The sequence below is a fragment of the Tachyglossus aculeatus genome, chromosome 14 (genome assembly GCF_015852505.1).
Source record: "Tachyglossus aculeatus isolate mTacAcu1 chromosome 14, mTacAcu1.pri, whole genome shotgun sequence".
Classification (NCBI taxonomy): Eukaryota; Metazoa; Chordata; class Mammalia; order Monotremata; family Tachyglossidae; genus Tachyglossus; species Tachyglossus aculeatus.
In genome coordinates this window covers 41,622,118-41,644,970 of record NC_052079.1, presented here as the reverse complement: position 1 = coordinate 41,644,970, position 22,853 = coordinate 41,622,118, and the positions used below count along the sequence as shown (strand labels likewise).

The 22,853-nt window shown below is 39.4% G+C and overlaps 1 protein-coding gene across 1 annotated transcript; it reads right to left on the bottom strand.

Moving 5' to 3' along the window:
• Positions 1-558: 558 nt before the first annotated feature.
• On the bottom strand, positions 559-15,973 carry GAS2L3 (growth arrest specific 2 like 3). The gene is made up of 8 exons (XM_038756728.1): positions 15,940-15,973; positions 13,477-13,645; positions 10,971-11,089; positions 9,046-9,187; positions 6,148-6,211; positions 3,828-3,966; positions 2,739-2,846; positions 559-2,004 (listed from the first exon to the last, which is right to left on the bottom strand). Exons 1-8 carry the CDS (start codon positions 15,955-15,957, stop codon positions 634-636), a joined length of 2,130 nt encoding a protein of 709 aa, XP_038612656.1. The 5' UTR covers positions 15,958-15,973; the 3' UTR covers positions 559-633.
• Positions 15,974-22,853: the final 6,880 nt, after the last annotated feature.

The following is a 22,853-nucleotide window of genomic DNA, read 5'->3' as shown; positions in this document are numbered from 1 at the left end:
ACTGCATTTTTATGCAAAATGCCAGGCTCTTTGTTTTGCAAGAACCTATATGCTTGAGCAAGTACCAAGAGAATAACTGGTGCTTCATCTAACAGTTGACCCATTTATACAAATATAACAAATGATAAACATTTTAGTAGCATCAGTTAGCCTTTGGGTTTCCTCACAAGGACATTAACAAAATGCTGAAAATTTTAAACGAGTCATACTAAATTCACATGTCAACAAATTCCAGCTACTCAGTTCATGACTGCATACCTCATCATTTTACCTTTTGCAGTTGCATGTACACTCAGTTCTTCATTAACCCATTTCCACTCCATTTTTTTTGAACGGAGCAATGTTGGTGACAAGGTACATTTTTCTGAATAGAAGAATTGTGATGATTTTTTTGTTTCTTTAAAAGTGGTGGGCACATGGAATAGTATATTAAGGCACCCATAGCATAATGAGAGTTTTCTTTAATGGGGAGGGCTCATCAAGAATGTAATCCCTATGGTACAGGAGAACTGTATATATTTGATTTCTGACACACATTATGCCCTTCATTGGGTCTATTACTCAAACACCCCTGGATAAAAAAACAAATGGGAGAATATAAGATTTTTAAATACACACATTAACATTTCTTCTTTACTTTCTTGGCTTCTTGCTGCCAATCATAACAAAATAATGGTCATCTTCCTTCTTAAAAATGGGGTTTTTGGCACCACTAACTGTTTCCTTGTTAGCTAAGAGTGGCTTCTTTCCTGAAGAAGCCGGAATTTGACCTGTTTTTTGAGGTGCTTTCACTGAAGGCTGGCTCTTTGTGGAAGGTTGGGTTGTCTTTCCTAGAGTTTGTGTTTTTGCAGAAGATTGAGGAAGCTTCACAACTGACAGAGGGGTACGCCCAGCAGGTTTTGTGGAACTAGATCCAACCTGAAGGCCTTTACTCTTATTCTGGGGCATATTCCTAGCAGCTGAAGCGGTGTTCTTATGATTTGATTCCAGGATAGGTGTCAACCTTGCAGATTTAGCAGGAGAGGCTAAAGATACTGGTGGGGTGAGCATCTGGGTTGATTTCACCTTCTGGGCCTGGTTCAAACCTGCTTGGGGCCCTCTGCCAGATGACTGAGACCCTGTTGTTGCTGTTTTTGTTGTGCTTTTGGAGCATGATTTTGCTGTTTTTGCAAGAGACTGATGTGAAGGTGGAAGCCTAGATCCCACGTGTAAATTTGTACTAGGTGTTTGCCTCGGAGATTTTGATGATGAATTTAGGTGCATTACTGAATGGGATATTGTATTACACTTTGTGGGAACAGCATTTTGGTGTTTGGAACCAGTGGTTTCCGTTTTACCAGAATGCCTACTGGAAGAGGAAGAAAGGGGAGCATTTGGCTTGCCTCTGGAAGAATTCTGGGATGGTGAAAACCTGACTCTTGGATTATCCGGTGACAAAATGCGTTTGCGTAGGGACTCAGAGCCAACAGCTGTGGGTGAAGAAGTGCTTTTACTTACTGGATGAGCAAGACGGGGAGCAACAACAGAAGACTGAACATTTTTGGCAGGAAAGTCTGTTTTCTTCGATGATGCTTTTAAAGTTTTATGATGTAGCAGAGAATCTGCTGCTGGGGAATTTGCTAATTTAGAACGGCCTAACCCAGAATTTAGTTGACCTGATTTCAGAGAGGTCGAGGGACACATTACAGTTTTTGGAGATGTCTGAAGGTGCTTGGGAGTAGCCTGCTTAACTCTGGCCCTGAGACCGGAAACCGGAGTAGAGGGTTTGAAATTTTGCTTCTGATACATATTGACTGCTGACAAAGGGTTCATTACGGGAGGCTGTGGTGGTCTAACTGATGAATCAGGGACACGTTCATTTGAAATGCCTTTTTGAAATGCAAGAATTTTTTGCTCAAGAGTTGCAAATTGCAATACACGGCAAGGATCATATTTGAGTAAAAAACCTTGAAGAGTATCCCAGCCTCCACCAACACGAACCATTACATGCTTGCCATGAAGCATCTGGGAAAGAAAAAAACAGCAAATTTTAAAAACATTTCATTCTACGATTCATTTTCTTTCCATTGTGAAGTTGGCTAAATTTTAATTGCAGAAGTTGGCACATATTTTTAGTGTTCATTGTTGCATAGTTAGCTTTTGTCTGTGCGATCACCAAATGAAGTTACATAACAGCATGCAAAATCACATGCAAAGGAAAACTAGACGTTGAGGGTGGCTTCTATAAAAGGACATCCAGATCTTTATATAGTTTAATCGAGAAGAAAAGCCAACAAGAATTGTTGAAACAGTAGCTAAAAAAGTAAAAATTCAATTTTTCTGGAAATGGAAAACCTTTCTTAGAATCGTAGCCACTATTTCTATTAATGAAAAAGGAAATTAAGATAATCAAATTTTTTTCTTATGGTACTTGATAAGTGCTTGTATCAAATACTGTTTTCAGTACTGGGGTAGATACAAGTGAGTTAGGGTGGACACAGTCCCTGCCTGGCATGGGGCTCACAGCATAAGTAGGAGGGAGAACAGGGGAACTGAGGCACAGAAAAGTTAAATGACTTGCCCAAGGTCACAGAGAAAACATTTGGAAGAGCTGGGATTGGAACTCTTGGATGGGATTGGGATTGGGTCCTCTGACTCTCAGGCCTGTGCTCTTTCCAGTAGGCCATACTGCTTTATAATTATATAGTTATACACAATTAGATTTTTAAAATCTACGTCGCTCTAAAGATTGGACTTACCCTTATAAAAAGTATTTTATCTCCCAGCCGATATCGTCCTTCTGACAAGTACTCAATAGAAAATCGATGAGAACAGCTACAGGGCGGATCTTCAGCTATGTGCTTAACCTATTTAAAAAGTTGAAAAAAGGATCTTGAATAACAATAGTTATTTTTTAAATGGAGGTTAAAATAGAAAATGAAATAGGCAGGTAGAAAAATGCAAACTGAATGAATAAGAATTCAGCAAAAAGGAGAGGCTGCCTAAAGAATTAAATGGCATTGAAGAAGCATGCCAGATAAGAAATTCTATCAGAAACAGCTAAGATGTACGTACCTGTTTGTGTTTGAATGTATAAATATACATACATGCACAGATTTTTATATATAATATACATAAAGAGAGAGAGAGAGAGAGAGAGAGAGAGAGAGAGAGAGTGTATTCAGAGAAAATGAACCCTTCCAGGCAATTACTTTTTTCCCAAAAAGCTTATAGCAGGTGTGCTGGTTCAGACTGTCTTAAATTATCTGAATAATGGTTATGTTTAATCATGTACATAAACATAGTCCACATCCAGAAAGAAATCAAGCCTAATCAGGTTGTGGGAGAAGCAATCATTTAGTAAATAATTACATTATAATCTAAACACTTCTACAAGCCCTTGTACTCAACATCAGGTGCATCATCATTACAGAACTGGTTAATATGGGTGAAACTTTAGCTGGCTGCTAAAAGTTTTTTAGCTAATGGATTGAAAAAAATCTATCTGCAAGATGTGGATCAGCATTTTCTTTCACTTCCTATTTTTACATTAAAAAGCCCACATTGCCTAAAGTTATTTTTGGTTACCACATTAGCCATCCTTCCCAAATGCCATTACTGAGTGAACATTTCAAACCAAGAAACACAATGGCTCTGAAGGTCTTGAACAGGATGGAGGACTAAACAAAATGTTAGATTTGGCCTTTCCCACTACTTTACTGCTCCTTCTGGGAGGCAGCCAAGGAACATTATTAATTCTTTTAAAGCTTACAGTTATGTCTCAAACTTAGCAACCGGTGCAACTTCAAGCCTCACGTGAGCAAAACGAAAGTGCAGTTTGGACTTACAGCTTCATGTAGCTCCTCGTGGTGACAACATGTCTTTGGAGTGTTGATAGGAGTTAGTGGTCCAGAGGTATTTAGCAAGGTCTCTTCCAGCTCAATTTCTTTCTCCAGTTTTACTAAAACAGGTGGCTCAACTCCATACCTAGAAACAAATTAAAGAAAAAGGAAGAAAGCAGGATTTCTTACTGGCTAGAGCACCGGCGTGGGAGTCAGAAGGCCCTGGGTTCTAATTCCAGCTCCACCACTTGTCTGCGGCGTGATCTTGGGCAAATCACTTAACTTCTCTGTGCCTCAGTTACCTCAGTTTAAATCTTGTGAGCACAATGTGGGACACGGACTGGGTCCAACCTGATTAGCTTTTATCGACCCCAGTGCTTAGTATAGTGCCTGGTGCATTGTAAGCACTTAACAAATACCATTTTTAAAAAGGCACGTAGCAAAGACTCTTAAACAGAGACCTATATCAACAAAAATCTGTTACTCTCATGCCTCCTTTTAACCAACAGGTTTAATCTCTTCTCCCCCACCTCAAAATCTTACCAGAGCTCTTAAATTGAAAGAAAGGACTGATTTGGGTTTCACCTTCTTTTCTTTTCAAAAAGGGTTAATTAGCACCAAACTGCTCAAAAGACAGGCAGGAATCACACAAGTGGTATTTCTGCATATTCCTTGCATGCAGGGAGTCTCAGCTGTTTTAGAACTTGCCGGGCCCGTTCCAGCCCCCTCCCCTGCCCTGTCCAATCTGGCTGCAGTGTGGCAGCCCCACTGCCTCCTACTTAAAATCAAATACTTCAGAACAGGCAGAGAGAAGGATTATTTAAACCTGGCCCAGTTCGGCTTTGTGTCAACTCAATCTAATCCCAGAGATTCCAGTCCAGTGGCCTATATAGGGCTTGTCTAAAGAGCACAATCCTAGGAGCTATAAGAACGATTTCCACAAATGAAAGTTACCCCTAAATTTTTAAAAATGAACTAAATCCCCAATATTTTTGAAGTTAGAAAAGGAGTGGCTGGAGAAGCAGCGTGGCTCAGTGAAAAGAGCCCGGACTTTGGAGGCAGAGGTCAGGGGTTCGAATTCCGGATCCGCCACATGTCTGCTGTGTTACCTTGGGCAAGCCACTTAACTTCTCTGAGCCTCAGTTACCTCATCTGCAAAACGGGGATTGACTGTGAGCCCCACGTGGGACAATTTAATCACCTTGTATTCTCCCCAGCGCTTAGAACAGTGCTTTACGCATAGTAAGCGCTTAACAAATGCCATTATTATTATTATTATTTTTAAAAATCATAAAGTCTTGCAAATATATTTTAAAACTTCTGGCCTTCCAGTAAATATACCCCATGTTTCTTCAGTTTGATCATGCTTGAACTTGCTTATCTAAATGAGAAAAGACTATAACTGTCTTATCAGTCCACCCCAGTGCTTAGTACGGTGCCTGGCACGTAGTAAGCGCTTAACAAATACCAGAATTATTATCAACCACTCTCATACACCAATAAAAATTCAAACCTTAAGACTAATTCTCCATGTATATGTATGTACCTATAAAAAAGCTACATTTTACACACACACACACACGTATATATGTTACAATATGGTGACTAATAAAATCCTATGGGGCAGCAGATATTGATGCCAAATACCACATATGAAAAATAACAGAAAGGGGGGGGGGGGGAGTAGCATTTTGGTCAATAAATTTTGAAATTAAATAATTACATTTTATATCTTTTGTTGTGGTTTTTATTAGAATTCTCAGTTTCGTATTTCAAGCCATTTGTGATCCATTACTTCTAGCATAAAAATATTTTGGCTCTTTGCAGTACAATTAATCTACCAATCAATCATATCTACTGAGTGCTTACTGTGTGCAGAGCACTGTACTATGGGCATGGGAAAGAACAATTCAACAATACAACGGAGCTGGTAGACATGTTCCCTGCCCACAACTAGCTTGCACTCTAGAGAGAGAGACACTAATGTAAATAAATAAATTATGGATATGCACATTAGTGCTGTGGGACTGAGGAAGGGGTGAATAAAGGGAGCAAATCAGGATGTCGCAGAAGGGAGTGGGAGAAGAGGAAGGCCTCTTGGAGGAGATGTGCCTTCAGTAAGGCTTTGAAGGTGGGGAAAGTAATTGTCAGATATGAATGAGGAGGAAGGACATTCCAGGAGGGAGGCAGGTTGTGGACAGCAGTGAGACAGACGAAATAAAGATATAGTGAGTGGGCTGGCTTTAGAGGAGCAAAGTATGTAAGTGTAATCAGATACATTTACTTTGCTTATTAACAACTTTTTAAAGCAAAGTACTATACCTACCTTGATACAATTCGACCAATTTCAAGCAAGCAAAGATACACTTGTCTTGGGTCTTTGTGCAAAACTATAAGAAAAATGAGACATTGGTTAACAGACAAAAACTGACACAGAAAATTGCCCAAGCAAGGAAGATAACTTGGAAAAAAATGCAGTAAAGTGTCTATCACAAAATCTATGAAAAATAAAAATTAGGAGTTTATTAAAATCTTACATCCATATACACTTTCAAAAATCTTTTCAGATAACATTGGACATTTTCTTTATGAATTTTCATTCATTTGTTAATACTTTTAAGACCTTCCACCTCAGACCTCTGTTCATTTGAAGACTGAGGTTGCGGAAACAGGTTTTTAAACTAATCTTGGCATAGAAGATTAACTGTCACACTATTTAACCTCATTGCCTCCGGTTCACTATGTGACATAAAGAAATAGCATTTACTTCAAATTGAATGTAATAAGCATTAAGACACGTTAGACAGTGCCCATTTTCCAAATACTAAACAACTTCATCAGAGCTCAAAAGAAACGGCTTGATTTTAAAGCACTTCTTTTGGGGTAAGTAATGTTTTACATTAGTGCCAGTTGCAAGTATCTTCCAGGTGTTTGATTTTCTCATTAAGTACATTTTTTACTCTCTTCAGTATTCAATGGCTTCCCGCTACTTTAAATAAAAATCTGCAAGTAACATGTTCCGACTTGCAGCATGACACTGTCCTTCTCCACTGAGGAGTTCAATGTTCTCGTGTTCCACACTGCAGTATATGATTTAAGGGAAGGATTTAAAATTTTCCTACTTTAGAATACTGCATCGACAGGTTGAAAGCTTGAATGAGATAAACATCATTTATGGTAGGAAAATTATCCTACATAATTTAGCCAAAGACATATTTGTATTGGAAGTTTTTAAAATTAGATACTATTTTTAATGCTTCTAGTATATATATACTATACACTATATACTATACTATACTATATATATACTTGGCATTACCTCAAAGGCATCACTGCAATGCAACAACGATATCACTGCTTTGAGTTCCAGGTCCCTCTCCTCTTGCTCTCCCTTCTCCTCACTTAAGAGGAAGGCAGAAATCAACAGCCCTTTCCAGTGTAAAAAAAGCCTTAGATCATCAGTCATGATTTTATAAATTTTCAACATTATAGGGCTTTTTACTGTTTTATACCCTTCTAGATTGTGAGCCCGTTGTTGGGTAGGGACCGTCTCTATATGTTGCCAACTTGTACTTCCCAAGTGCTTAGTACAGTGCTCTGCACACAGTAAGCACTCAATAAATACAAATGAGTGAATGAATACCTTTTTGACCTTCAGCCCTGGGCAGACTGCTTCATGAATGGGAAGGGAAATGCACAGATCAGACAATCGGTCTCATTTCCTTCATCAGGAAATGAAGTGGGCAAAAGAGGATAACTTGCATCTCCTTTGATCTCTAATGCTTTTAAAGATCAGGGCCACAAAATCAATTAGTGATGTTAAACTTGTAAACAAAAATAAACATCCTTCAAAAGCACTAAGGTGAGATGCAATTTTAGAAGGCGATCAAAACCTAATACATTTTTATTTATAGCCAAACCCTAAAGGATGAATGCATATATTTGCTAACATGTACTCTAATGCTGATGGACATTTGCTAATTTAAAATCAATGCAAAGACTTATTAAGAATTCTTCAGAAAGTTTATATTCCTCAATCTAAAGCTTTTTTTCAGATGCAATAGGGCCTCTGAAACATATGTTAACTTTTTAAATATAAGTTTCTGAGGCCTGTTGGAATCTAAAAAATAGGTCTGGCAGCTGCTGACTATGTAAGCTCTTTGAGGACAGGAATCGTGTTTACTTACTCTATTGTACTCTCCCAAAATGTTGAGAACAATGCACTGCACACAGGAAGCACTCAATAAATACCACTGGTTGAGTTTTAAAAAATGGCTAAATCATATAGTGTAATTTTTAATATGATTTTAATTACCAAGATAATTGCGACTTTGTGTACAGAATCATGTTTGAAAAATTTATTTTCAGACATTGATATTCTGTTATTACAGTTTAGGATGTTTGAGTCAGTAGACTCCTTGGCATATATTTCTAGACTCTGTTAGAGTGTATTCCCCCAAGGGCTTAGTACAGTGCTCTGTACATAGTACGTATTCAATACATGTGATTGATTGGTGTCTTTCTGGGACTCTAAATTTTTAAATTTCATTTACCGGTCTCAGGGAACAGCTCTGCTTGTGACTGCTCCTGCTACTCCTCCTGACACTGCTCAAAGACGTTCAGACAATGTTGAAGATCCACTGACCTTAGAAGAAGGCTCCACCACTTGAGCACTCCTCGGACAAGAAATGGATCACTCCATCCATTTCTGACTTCCCTTAATTTACTATTCCTGCAGGGAGGCTTCCTCAGGAATGGCTAAGGAAACCCATCTGGAGGCAAGATGTAGAATTTTTTCCATCTTGAGAGGGGTAAATTCACCTGCCTTTGTACTGTGAATGTAAGTGTGGAAGTGTGGGACAAAAATAATGATAATAATGGCATTTATTAAGCGCTTACTATGTGCAAAGCACTGTTCTAAGCACTGAGACAACTACCTCAGATAGCCTGGAACCCTGCTAAAACATAGGCCTATGGAGTGAAGTGTTAAAGCAGAGTCCCAGAGGACCAAGCTAAAGAAAGGTCTTAATGTAATGAACATTAAATATATATATATATATTTTTTTCCAATTATCCTTTTCATAAAATGCCATAAATCTTTTCACTTTGCGTTAAGGTTTGATTTGGGAGCAAGCTGTAGCACTAAGATTTCCATCTACAAGAAAAACATGAAACTCTGGAGGTTAGACAATCAGATAAGGTCTTTTTAAACATAAGCACTCACCTAAACCCTCAGATTCAAAGAGGTAAGTCTCATCAACACCAAGGCACCTACACCAGTGAAGGAAATTTGCAGTATTGTCTCTGGCGAAAAATGAACCTGAAGAAGCATCTTTTTTACAAGAGACTTTTTTCATTGGAAAGTCCTGGAAAGATAAATATTTGAAGTATGTAAATTGTATATACAAATTCAATGCCTACAAAGCAGTAATATTATAAAAGTACGCAAGTTACTTGTTCATTTCGACTCAGAGATGAACAACATCTTTCACGTTACTGAAGCCAACCACCTTGCCACATACTTCAAGGCATGCCCATCAGCCCTCTCCCTCCATCTTTTCTATTACCTTTTCTCACTACACCCCAGCTCACCCCTTCATTTCTCTTAAGAGAACCCACTCACCTCAATCTCAACTCTCCCACATCTGACCTCTTCTTCATGCCCTCTCTCCAGGCTGAAAATACCTCCCTCGCCCCAGCCTTCTTCAAAACTGACAAACCACAGTTCCCAATCTTCAAAATTCTAGAATCAAGTCACCTCTAGGAAGTTTTCCCCAATGAATTTATCTTCTCTCCAAGTTATATTCCCCCAACAGCTACCACCTCGGCACTTCTACACTAACTGCGCACTTGGTAAACTCAAAATTCACCTAGTATACTTCTGTACCCGCCAACTGACGGGTTTGTTTTGTTAGTATGTTTGTTTTGTTAGTATGTTGTTTGGTTTGTTAGTATGTTTGTTAGTATGTTTGGTTTTGTTCTCTGTCTCCCCCTTTTAGACTGTGAGCCCGCTGTTGGGTAGGGACTATCTCTATATGTTGCCAACTTGTACTTCCCAAGCGCTTAGTACAGTGCTCTGCACACAGTAAGCGCTCAATAAATACGATTGATGATGATGATGATGAACTGACATATCCTACTATTTAAATACTGACTTGAATACCTACTTATCCACTTCTTCCTCCTATCAGCAAACTACTTAACTGTCTGTCTCCCCCACTAGATTATAAACTCTGTGAGGGAAGAGATCAGTCTACCAGTTCTATTGTACTTCCACTCTCCCAAGAATTAACTACAGGGCTCCACATTCAGTAGAGCTCAATAAATATTATTGATTGATTGAGAGAAGACTCATTGGTTCAATGCTTCACATCAATATGGTAGCTTGTATCTGCCCTAGCACTTAGTACAATGACTGGCACATAGTAAGTGCTTAACAAATACTGTTTAAAAAAAAGGCTGGGAAGAGGACTATGATAATAATAATAATTATAGTATTTGTTAAGCGCTTACTATGTCCCAAACACTGTTCTAAGCACTGGGGTAGATACAAAGTAATCAGGTTGTCCCACGTGGGGCTCATAGTCTTCATCCCCATTGTACAGATAAGGTAATTGAGGCACAGAGAAGTGAAATGACTAGCCCAAGATTACACAGAAGACATGTGGCAGAGCGGGATTAGAACCCACGTCCTCTGACTCCCAAGCCCGTACTCTTGCCACTAGCCCATGTTGCTTCTCATCTATCAAAGCCTGTCAGAACAGCATCTGAAACCTTCTCAGAAAACCCTAGATAATCATTTTAAATAATAATAATGATGGTATTTGTTAAGCGCTTACTATGTGCAAAGCACAGTTCTAAGCACTGGGGGGGGATACAAGGTGATCAGGTTTTCCCACGAGGGGCTCACAGTCTTAATCCCCATTTTCCATATGAGGTAACTGAGGCACAGAGAAGTTAAGTGGCTTGCCCAAGGTCACACAGCTGATAAGTGGCTGAGCCAACATTCGAACCCATGACCTCTGACTCCCAAGCCCGTGCTCTTTCCACTGAGCCACGCTGCTTCTCATTTTAAGTGAGAAATTATTAGCTAAGAAAATTTCACTGTAAGTGCATAAAAAAACGCTATAAAACAAAAAGATGACTCACCGATAGTTCCTTTGGGCTACAACATGATTTAACAGTTTTTTGAAGGACTTCAATCAGCTGACAAAGTAGCACCCCATTATCAAGTTCTTCCAATAACCTTTCAGTTGTAACTTCTACTCCTGAAATTATACATAAAAATTAATATTCTTCTGAAGGCAACAAACTCAGACAAAAAGAAAGTTAGAGATACAGTAATATGGAATGGGTTGCAGTTGGATTGAAATGTTTTTCAAATGGACTCTATCAGACTTCATCAAGTAAAATTAAAACAGTTGACTTGAAATTGAACAATTTTAGATAGAAAATTCACCCATCTGCCAAGGCACTGAAACTTACCAACTTCTAATTTATAGGATTTTACCCTATTACTGTATTATTACTATTATTGCCTGGGGAGTAAAATATTAAGGTACTTTCCCAAGCCCATAGTACAGTGCTTTGCACCCAGTAAACACTCAGTAAATACCAAAGATTGATTGGTGATCATCAATCACTCACGACTTTATTGCCTCTGGTTCCTGGAATATTCCTCTTCCAATAACAATAATAGTATTTGCTAAGCACTTACAATGTGCCAAGAAATGTACTAAACTGGGGTAGATACAAGATAATCAGGTCAGAAACAGTCCCTGTTCCACATGCAGTTCACAGTCTAAGTAGGAGGGAGGATAGGCATTGAATCTCTATTTTACACGTGAGAAAACTGAGGCACAGTGAAGTTAAGTGATTTGCCCAAGGTCACACAGCAGGCAAGTGACAGGGCCAGGATTAGAACTCAGGTCCTCTGACTCCAAGACCCCTATTCTTTCCACTAGGCCATGCTGCATCTGCAGAGTTGAAAAGGAGACTCCCACCAATAATGAGGGTTTCGCCAGGTTGGCTAGTAATGTGCCACTGAACAAAAACGAAAAGCAAAAATTAGCATTCCATTGCTATGCTTTTTTTCTAAAAAAATATTTTTCTAAAAAAATAAAAATATGAATGAATAACAAAAGCATTCCAAAAATGCTCTTATTTGTCAATAGGCAACTCTGGAAACTGGGCTGCTCTGAACCTGCCTGCAGGTATCACAGCTCAATGCAGCAAAAATGTGACTGAAGAATGTCAGCAAAATATGTACGTGCAAGACTAATCAAATGAGCTGCGTGCGGTTCCAACCCCAGGTTTGGTGATTCGTTACCCCATCAATACCAAACGGAAACCATTTTTGTTGTTCATCATCATCATCATCATCAATCGTATTTATTGAGCGCTTACTGTGTGCAGAGCACTGTACTAAGCGCTTGGGAAGTACAAGTTGGCAACATATAGAGACAGTCCCTACCCAATAGTGGGCTCACAGTCTAAAAGGGGGAGACAGAGAACAAAACCAAACATACTAACAAAATAAAATAAATAGAATAGACATGTACAAGTAAAATAAATAAATAAAATAAATAGAGTAATAAATATGTACAAACATATATACAGGTGCTGTGGGGAAGGGACGGAAGTAAGATGGGGGGATGGAGAGGGGGATGAGGGGGAAAGGAAGGAAGGAAAAGGAGCAGTGCTGAAAACAATTAAGGGTATTTATTGAGCATTTACTATGTGCCAAGCACTTTAAAGAATACATCAAAATTAGCAAACATGTTCCCTGCCCACAACAAGCATATATTCTGGGGCTGGGAGGGTCTCCAGGGCCGGGCTGTGGAGCCTCATTCACCAGAACCAGGAAACTTCCCTCCCTGCTACAACCTCCGGAGGGACAGGAGAGAAGGGGTTGTAGCCCAAATCTGCATTATTATGCTTTTGGGGTAATATTTGCCAATGTCCATCAACTGAGCTATTTGGACAAAATTACAATGAACTTGCTGAAATGTCAGTGATGGGAGCCTCTGGGCACTATTTCAAATACCTGCCTTTCCCAGGACTTGGACATAACCAGAGAAGCAGTGTGGCCTAGTGAATAGAGCTCGGGCCTGGGGGTCAGTAGAACCTGGGTCCTAATCACTTGTCTGCTATGTGACCTTGGGCAGGTCACTTAACTTCTCTGGGCCTCAATTACCTCCTCTGTAAAATGGGGATTAAGACTGTGAGCCCCAATTGGGACAGGGACTGCGTCCAATCTGATTAGCTTGTATCTGCCCAAGTGCTTAGTGTAGTGCCTGGTGCATAGTAAGTGCTTAACAAATACCACTAAAAAGACAAAAAACAAAGAAACAGGCAAAAAAAAACAAGAGGAAAGTAGTTTATTTGGAAGAAATAACTTTTCCATTTACAAAGAATCCACAGTAGAGGCCCTGTACACTGGGAAAACTGCTGCCCGTAACTTTAATTTCCACTTCAAGGCATGCCACTTCTCACAATTTTACAAGTTTAGAATGATTCAAAGTAGTGTTTATTCAAAAAAGGCTTTTGAAGTAGAGAATATAAATGTTTTTCAAATGTAAAAACTGATGAACTAGGATGATCTTAAAACCAGCTGACAGGTCAGGAGTCGACTAAGCAATTTCCCAGGCCTTACCTAGTAAACCAGTTAGCCAGATTGAAAGATCTTCTTGCATAGGCACCAGGGTAGCTTCATGCCGGACAGCTATCCATTCATCATACTGATAAACATCTGCCAAACCGGGCCCATGTCTTGGAGTCAGAGGACTTCGTGGACTCACAGGCAGATCTTCTCCAAACCACACCTAATAAGAATATAATTAGACGACTAAATTGTAGCCGAAAAGTAGGTAGAAATCCCTCTAATGATGGGCTCTAAGGTTAACAGCCATGAATCACAAAGGAGATCTAAGAGTCATAATATATAGCATTATTGTTAAATGCTTACTATGTGCCAAACAAGTGCTGGGGTTGAGGCAAGATAATAAGATCAGACATAATCCCTGTCCCACAGGGAGTTTTAGTTTTTATCAACTTAATGTGAGGTGGCAACCAAAAAGGACAACACAACACTGAGTTTTATCAGGAAGAGTTTGAGTTAAAAAATAAAAAAGAGCAGATTTTGATCACTATATAAAACCATGGATTGAGTACACTGGGAATATCTCATTTAAATATGGTTGCCATATTTTATATAGGACACAACAGAGCTGAAGAAAGTATTTGAGAAGGCTAACCAAGATAACTACGGGGAGGAAGAACACTTGCATGAGAACGGATGGAAATTATTAGGATTCTGAAGTGATGATGACTGAGGGGGGACAGGAAATGGAAGAGGAAGAGGAGGGGGAAGAGGAGGAGGGAGAAGGGGAGGAGGAAAGAAAAGGAGAAGGGGAGAAGAGGATGGGGAGAAGACGGGGAAGGGGAAGGGGGGAAGACTGAGAAGAGGAGGAGGAGGAAGAGAAGGAGGGGGAAGAGGAGAATTACTTGGATTTCAGCCACTCAAGGTCATAATATGGCAGGAGTGCAAAGGGGAAATTAGTTCCTTGCTTATTCAATCCAGGCTTTAGCCCCAGCAAGGGCAGCAGGTGCATTTGTGTGTTAGCTTGTGTTTAACAGGTAAGTGCTTCAGTATAACTGTTTGATTATGTGTGGGTGTGCAGAGGGAGTATGTCTACAGGTGTTGGCATTTTTCCAGTATATGTGAAAACATTTTTGGGTCTGCTTACGTATTATTGGTTTTTGAAAAAGTGGAGGGAAAGACTCCTTAAATTAAGGGGCAGAGAGGAAAAGTACATTCACAGGGAACAGATGAGGCATTATGAGTAGTAAAGGAGTAAAGCATTTTGGCAATAGAAGAGTAAAATGGTGCAATTTAGGATGTTCAGGCTTAAGATCAAGATTAGTCAATACTTAATTAAACCAGTTACCCATCTGAAAAATAAGTAGGTCAACCAGTCATCTCTTTAATCATAGCAGACCAAATATCCATTATGTTCTTTAAATAAAACTTAATTAATATTTTGTGCCTTTTCAATATGGATAAGGAATGCTACATAATCAAACCAAAAGCCTAAAGTAATACTGCCAATGCAGTATAATTATTTCTATTCTTTGAAGAACCAACTAGTGCATGACTACTTTTGACAGAGAAAATCCTATCATGAAATTATGCTTAAACTTTTGTAACAATTTATTTAGTTAAAGAAACACAAGTCCATAAACTGCTTTTAAACCCTCTGCATAGATCATTGGAAGATTATTTGCCAACTTTTTAGACATGGTAGATAAGAATCTTTGGTGTTTTTTAGTCCTAGGCAAGAGAGTAAGTACCAACACAGGTAATACTTCAAACCTTAGAGAATCAATTCATGACCACTGGGGTCTTGTGGAAGGTTAGTAATTCCACAGCTTTAGATATCCTTTTTCAAACCTCTCAAAAGTGTTGATCACTACGATGCCAAAAATTAAAATAAATAAATAAAATACTCCATTATCAAGATAAATTTCACATATGTTTGGCTACTACAGGTACAAGGAAGAAGGAGCTCCCTAGAGTATGATGGATGGCCCAAATCATCAGCTAATAAAATATTTTGGGGGGGTAGCCCCAATATGTTTCTACTTAGAATTGGAAGTTCTGTCAAATTACATTTATCCCCAATTGTGATTACAGTAATTCGGCAATCCCCCAGACAAAAATATTTTAGTTCTTTCAGCCTAATTTGAAAAGTTAAATATTTCTGAACTACTTTGAGCAGTAATGCAGTTTACCTGAAACCCAGCTTTCAGAATTTGAAAAATGATTCAATCTGCCACCACACTGCCCTAAATGGCGGAGATAATTTGGCTGAAAATAATTAATCTTTGGCAGGAAACTGTAAATAGCACTGAAATTTTTAGCTTATAGTTTTTATCTTTGAATTTAGGGCCCACACAGGTGGCTCGAGAAAACAGTCAGCCAAATATGTGACATATTCCCAGTATTAAAGCACAATTTTAAATACCCAAACATATGAAACACATACTATGAACTCTTTTAAAGTTAAATTTACATTATTTAATCAAAGATAAAACTTTCAATAAGTGCAGTACTTACTTGAACTGCATTCTGCATGATTATTCTGAAATTCAATCCTTTTTCTGAAAATAAAACAAAAATTAAAATATAATCGTTTCACCATAACTCTCTTCAAATATAAATATACAGATCAATTCATCAATTGTATTTATTGAGAGCTTACTGTGTCCACATTTAACTCTTCAATCTATGCTAAATTCAGCTGCCCCTTCATCTTCCAAATGCTATTCCGATCACATCACTCCCTTCTTCAAAACCTCCAATGGTTTTCCAATTCACTCTTCATCCACTACTGGACCACTGGATTCAAGGCTCTCCACCAAGTATCTCATCATCATCAATGGTAGTTACTGAATGCTTACTGTGTGCAAAGCACTGTACTAAGCACTCGAAAGAGCACGAAGTCTCCTAACCTACCCACTCTCTCTACCACTATGGTGCCGCTTACGTATTTCACTCTTTCCACCCTAACCTCCTAACTGTCCAGGACTCTCACCTCTCCTGTCTTCAGCCCATTATGAGTGCCCTTCCTCTGGATGGAACTCCTCCTCCCCATCAGATCCGCCAAACTACATCCATCCCCACCTTCAAAGCCATTCTAATAACATACCTCTTCCAGGAAACATTCTGATTAATGTCATCCCATTAGCATCTTTAATAGTCATGTATATCTCCATTAATTTATTCAATTCATTCATCTTATATTTATATTTGTTTTTACTAGGTGTATCCTACGTTTTCAAGTGCTTACACTGACTGATTGCTTGCACTGTACGTTGAAAGTCAGGGTCTGTAAATCCCCTTCCTTAGATTGGAAGTTCAAGGGCAGGAATAGTGTCTTCCACTTGCATTAAACAATAATAAAAATGATGGTATTTGTTAAGCACTTACTATGTGCCAAGCATTGTTTGTGCCTAGTTCAGTTCTTTACACCCATAGACTCTCATATTCTAATTACCTACGTGTAGTTGTCCATAAATAATGATTATGGGGGCCCTCCCTTCCCCAAATCCAAGCAGCCATGGTTGCGTAGGGACCAGAGAATCTATTAGATGAGTCAGGCAATAGGAGATTGCCTCCAGGTTGAGAAGAGAAAGGGCGTCTCTCTGTTTGGGCACAGCCCTAATAACATAATCATCCAGTAAGGAATGCGTTCTTTCAAGCACAAGCTTTCTAAGGAATAAGAGACAAGCAGGCAAAAGAGAAAGCAGCACCAGGAGCTGCAAACATTAAACAGAATAACATCATAAGGGACAGCCTTTTTATATCCTCAGTGTGGCCCTAAACTCGTTGTGGGCAGGGAATGTGTCTGCTTATTGCTGTACTGTACTTTCCCAAGAACTTAGTACAGTGTTCTGCACACAGTAAGTGCTCAATAAATACAATTGAATGAATGAATGAATGATCCCTCATTAGCCTTTTCAGCTCCACACGCACTCATAGCTACATTTCACCGTCAGGGGTGCCTTCTGAAAATACAAAGGAAACTACATATACTGTTCCTGAGCTTTCAGATTAATGAAGTTGAGGAGAGGGGTGACCAGAGGTGTTAGGAAGAGAAACCAAAGCTGGGAAATGCAAGGAAAAATTCGAAATCTCTAGAAAGGGCCGGTGAGAGTCTCGTACAGTATACTAGGGGTGACCAAGCCTGCCACTCCCGGCTTGATTATAAGCTCCTTGAGGGCAGAGATCAGGTCTACTACATCTCTGCTGTTTCCCCAAGCACTTAGTACAGTGCTATCCACAGAGGAAGCACTCAGTAAATACTTTGGAGTGACAGACTGATTGCGGGCAGCTCTGGAGCCTCATGTGGTTCTTCACATGCTGTAAGAGCACTGTTCTTGGAAACAGGATATCTTGGCTCTAATCCCAGCTCTCTGTGGAACTAGCTAATGTGGCAAAGACTGCATATGCACTCGGAAATATCCCACACCACTACTTCCCTACTGGCTCACTGCACCCTGAGCCCCCAGAAGAAACATGATTAGTGGGGAAAAGAGAGTGTGGTTGGGGTGGCAAAATTCATTAGCTCTACAATCGACTCCACAGTGGAAGTTTTCCACTTCAGGGCCAAGGCTCATACTTTGCTCCTTTTTGGTTTTTTTAATGGTATTTGTTAAGTGCTTACTTTGTGCCAAGCACTGTACTAAGCCCCAGGGTAGATACAAGATCACCTGGTTGGATACAATCTATGTGTCACATGGGGCTCACAATGGGAGATTCCATTCACCCACTAAATCAATCAATCGATTCTATTTATCGAGAATTTACTATGTGCTGAGCACTACACTAAGTGCTTGGGAGGGTCCTCTAGACTGTAAGCGCCTCCTCTGACTGTAAACTCACTGTGGGCAGAATTGTTTACCAACAATTGTACTCCTCCAAGCGCTTAGTACAGTACTCCGCACTGAATAAATACAACTGACTGTTGGATTGTTTGCACCACAAGAGTTGGTAGACACTTTTCCTGCCCACATGGAGAAGCTTGGGACTAAACTGAACATGTGTGGTTTGCTTTTCCATTCTGAAGGAAAACAGAAATTTAAATTGGTCTTTAGTACAATTTTGAGTGAAGCTCAAGCAGCTTAAGCCTAAACAGCAATAAAACAGGCCCTGAGCCATTTATATTTCTTCCTATTAATGAATCATGCTAAAGTGACAGCAGTGACTGATATTTTATAGTTTCTAAACTTCTCCCTGATTTAGATTAGTTTCGAAAATACATGAATTGGGTTTACATTGAAAGCAAAGATTATTAGGATAAAAATGGAGATTTGTTTTTTTCTGAATTCATCACTACAACTTTTCTTTTTGAATAAATATTAAAAAGTTATCAACCTTAACAGCACAAAACATTTTCAGTCACTTGCCTCTACTTCTGTGATCATGGAGTTATGATCACCATAAAAAGCTGAACAACAATGCTTAAGGCAAAAAACCATAATTATCAGTAAGTTGCAAGTTAGTCTAAGTGGTGATTAAATTGGGCTGCCCTAGATCCGGCATGAGAACCAGCATGGCCTAATGGCAAGAGCACAGGCTTGGGAGTCAGAGAACATGGGTTCTATTCCCGGCCCTGCACATGTCTGCTGTGTGACCTTGGGCAAGTCACTTAACTTCTCTGTACCTCAGTCACCTCATCTGTAAAATGGGGATTAAGACTGTGAGCCCCACGTGGGACAAACTGATTACCTTGTATCCACCCCAGAGCTTCGAACATAGTAAGCACGTAACAAATACCCTAATTATTGTTAATATTATCCAGGAACTCAGTTACAAAAGTATGGAGTCCAAGTACAGAATCCACAACAAACAGCAGACATCATTCCTTCCACAAGCTTATTTCTTTTCCCTTAAATCTGAAGACCCACCAAAAAGTTTTGTCCACTAATAGTTTTCTTGTTTTCAGGTCTTTATATAATTTTTTTCTGTCAAATAGAAAACTTCTAACTTCCATAAACGCCACAAAATTCAGTGGGCTTCTAAACTATGTGTTTTTTTAATACTCTTCAGACAAATTTTTGCCAAATTACTTCTGGATAAAACATACCAAGGTATTTTATTATATGCCTGCTTGATTACAGAATAAGTCCAAATCTATTGTTAAATTTAACAAGCCAATTGGGTCCCACAACATATCACACAGAAGAACCAAAATGCACGCTATTTTAAATTACTGATAAAATATTATTTATAATAAGAGGCTTATTTTTCCTAGTAAGAGATATAGCATTGATACTGTACTAACCCATGCCATCAATGACCTTATTTTATAAAGGGCCTATTTTACTCCATTTTACTCCATTTAAGTCTGTGAATGGTGTTAATAAACCCGAGTTGAAGATTTAATTTACTCTATCATATTCTCCTTGTATCAAAGTAAATCATAGCAGAAAATCCTTTTGCTGCCATTTTTCTTTATCTGCACTATAGGAAAGAATAGGGTAACACTATTAAGCTTGTTTTGTTTCCCACGACTTAACTCGGAATAGGTTACATTTTTGTTTAGAATAAATAATCCTTTATTTCAAATAAAGGTCCACAGTAAGAGGCTTCCTTGATCATTTCATAAAAATGGCATTAGAGAAGTTGGTCTCAGTAAAATAAGGAGCCCCACATAACGAGGCAAGACTCCTAGCAGTTGCAACTGCCAAGCTGGAACAAAAGAATGCCCAATTCACAAAGCAATTGCAAAAAAAAATGAACAAAGTGACATATTCACAAAGAAGCTACTGTGTTACAAGAATGTTTAATAGCTGCTCTTTCTAAAGAACATTAGACTAAATTGTTCTGTATGAAAAAAATGAAGACTTTATGCACTAGTTTGGTACTTGAACTTCACGGGTAGGTTTTTTCTTCTAGAAATTGGTTTGCAATGTTCCTTTCTATTCTAATGGGGAGACTATATCCAAGATAAAGACTACATAAATAAGCACCTGAGAAAGCTTTTGAAAAAAAATGCTTTAATAAAATAGATTCTATGGTTTGTACTGAATTATTTAACATATTTTAAAATTAATAAGGTACATTCATTTTGGGGTCTCTTAGTACAAAATTCTTTACATACTTAAATGGAGGAATTATTTCCAAAATAATGAAATACGGTATCTATCAGCCATAATTAGGAGAAGTGAAAAAATATGACAGCAACTTGTTAAGTTTGCGGGGGGGGGATTTTGGAGTCACAGAATTTGATAACTCTGGTAAGAAGTTTGGTCAGGATTCTAATGTACAGTCATCCTTCATAGGAAGATGGTGCCACTAACAATACGTCTTAAACACATGTTAAACCATGAGTGTGGATTTTGCTGAGGACGCCAATGTGGGATCAACAGTCCCTACCATATTGTACGGCAAGTCCCCACTGTGTAAGTGATTGCAGCATCTGGTGCTGTTTTCAGTTGTACTGAAACTTCTGTTTAAAAAGAGCCACTCCTTTCTGAATTGTACAAAGTCCAAGTTGCTTCCCACTAGCTGCCATGCTGTACTGTCTGAAGCTGCGCTTCACTGAATCCTTAAAAATGCTTCCTTAGCTTTGGGTCGCCCCATTTCAGCTTCCCTGGGTATCTCTTAGCATGTCCTACCTCGCAAAGCTGGGTTGAGGTGAGCAGAGCTTTGATGCTCATTTGATGGACTACATTCTAAGACCTCACTGTTTGGGATCTCCTCCAGGAGGCCTTCCCAGACTGAGCCCCTTCCTTCCTCTCCCCCTCGTCCCCCTCTCCATCCCCCCATCTTACCTCCTTCCCTTCCCCACAGCACCTGTATATATGTATATATGGTTGTACATATTTATTACTCTATTTATTTATTTATTTATTTATTTTACTTGTACATTTCTATCCTATTTATTTTATTTTGTTGGTATGTTTGCTTCTGTTCTCTGTCTCCCCCTTTTAGACTGTGAGCCCACTGTTGGGTAGGGGCTGTCTCTATGTGTTGCCAATTTGTACTTCCCAAGCACTTAGTACAGTGCTGTGCACATAGTAAGTGCTCAATAAATACGATTGATTGATTGATTGATTGATTGATTGGGATCTCACTGCCATTTGTCGCCGAATGGGGCACATTGAGGAAGCTGACAGAACTAATCCAATTGCCAGATGTGATGTCCGTAGCAACTCCAAGTCTCACTACAAGCACTTCAATTCTAAAGGGAGGGAAACAGGAGAGGGGAGTGGAAGGAGGATAGAAGCACAGAAGGAAGGAAGATGTAGACGATAAGCTCCTTGTGGGCAGGGATCATGTCTACCACCTCTGTTGCTTTGTACTCTCCCAATCACTCAGTACAGTGCCCTGCACACGGTAGGCACTCAATCAATACCATAGACTGATGGATAGGGAGACTAGGAAAAGAAGGAGAAGAGAAAAATGCCATTATTATTATTATTATTATTCTCTGTGCCTCAGTCACCTCATCTGTAAAATGAGGATGAAGACTGTGAGCCCCCCGCGGGACAACCTGATCACCTTGTAACCTCCCCAGTGCTTAGAACAGTGCTTCGCACATAGTAAGCGCTTAATAAATGCCATTATTATTATTATTCTCTGTGCCTCAGTCACCTCATCTGTCAAATGGGGATGAAGACTGTGAGCCCCCGTGGGACAACCTGATCACCTTGTATCTCCCCAGCGCTTAGAACAGTGCTTCGCACATAGTAAGCGCTTAATAAATGCCATTATTATTATTATTATTATTATTATTCTCTGTGCCTCAGTCACCTCATCTGTCAAATGGGGATGAAAACTGTGAACCCCCCGCGGGACAACCTGATCACCTTGTAACCTCCCCAGTGCTTAGAACAGTGCTTCGCACATAGTAAGCACTTAATAAATGCCATTATTATTATTATTCTCTGTGCCTCAGTCACCTCATCTGTAAAATGAGGATGAAGACTGTGAGCCCCCTGTGGGACAACCTGATCACCTTGTATCTCCCCAGCGCTTAGAACAGTGCTTCACACATAGTAAGCGCTTAATAAATGCCATTATTATTATTATTATTATTATTCTCTGTGCCTCAGTCACCTCATCTGTAAAATGAGGATGAAGACTGTGAGCCCCCTGTGGGACAACCTGATCACCTTGTATCTCCCCAGCGCTTAGAACAGTGCTTCACACATAGTAAGCGCTTAATAAATGCCATTATTATTATTATTATTATTATTCTCTGTGCCTCAGTCACCTCATCTGCAAAATGGGGATGAAGACTGTGAACCCCCCGCGGGACAACCTGATCACCTTGTAACCTCCCCAGTGCTTAGAACAGTGCTTCGCACATAGTAAGCGCTTAATAAATGCCATTATTATTATTATTATTATAGAAAAAGGGGAAAGACAACAAGGCAGGAGGGAGTGTGGGCTGGCGATACTTACCATCACCATCTGTCATAGATACAACCGTCTTAGCCGGGCAAGGCCGGTCGCCTCCC

Coding starts and splice junctions, on each gene's coding strand:
- GAS2L3 (XM_038756728.1), bottom strand. Junction 9,188..10,970: donor GTAGCCCAAAGGAACTATCG/GTGAGTCATCTT, acceptor TTATCTTTCCAG/GACTTTCCAATGAAAAAAGT. Junction 6,212..9,045: donor CTTTGAATCTGAGGGTTTAG/GTGAGTGCTTAT, acceptor TTTTTCTTATAG/TTTTGCACAAAGACCCAAGA.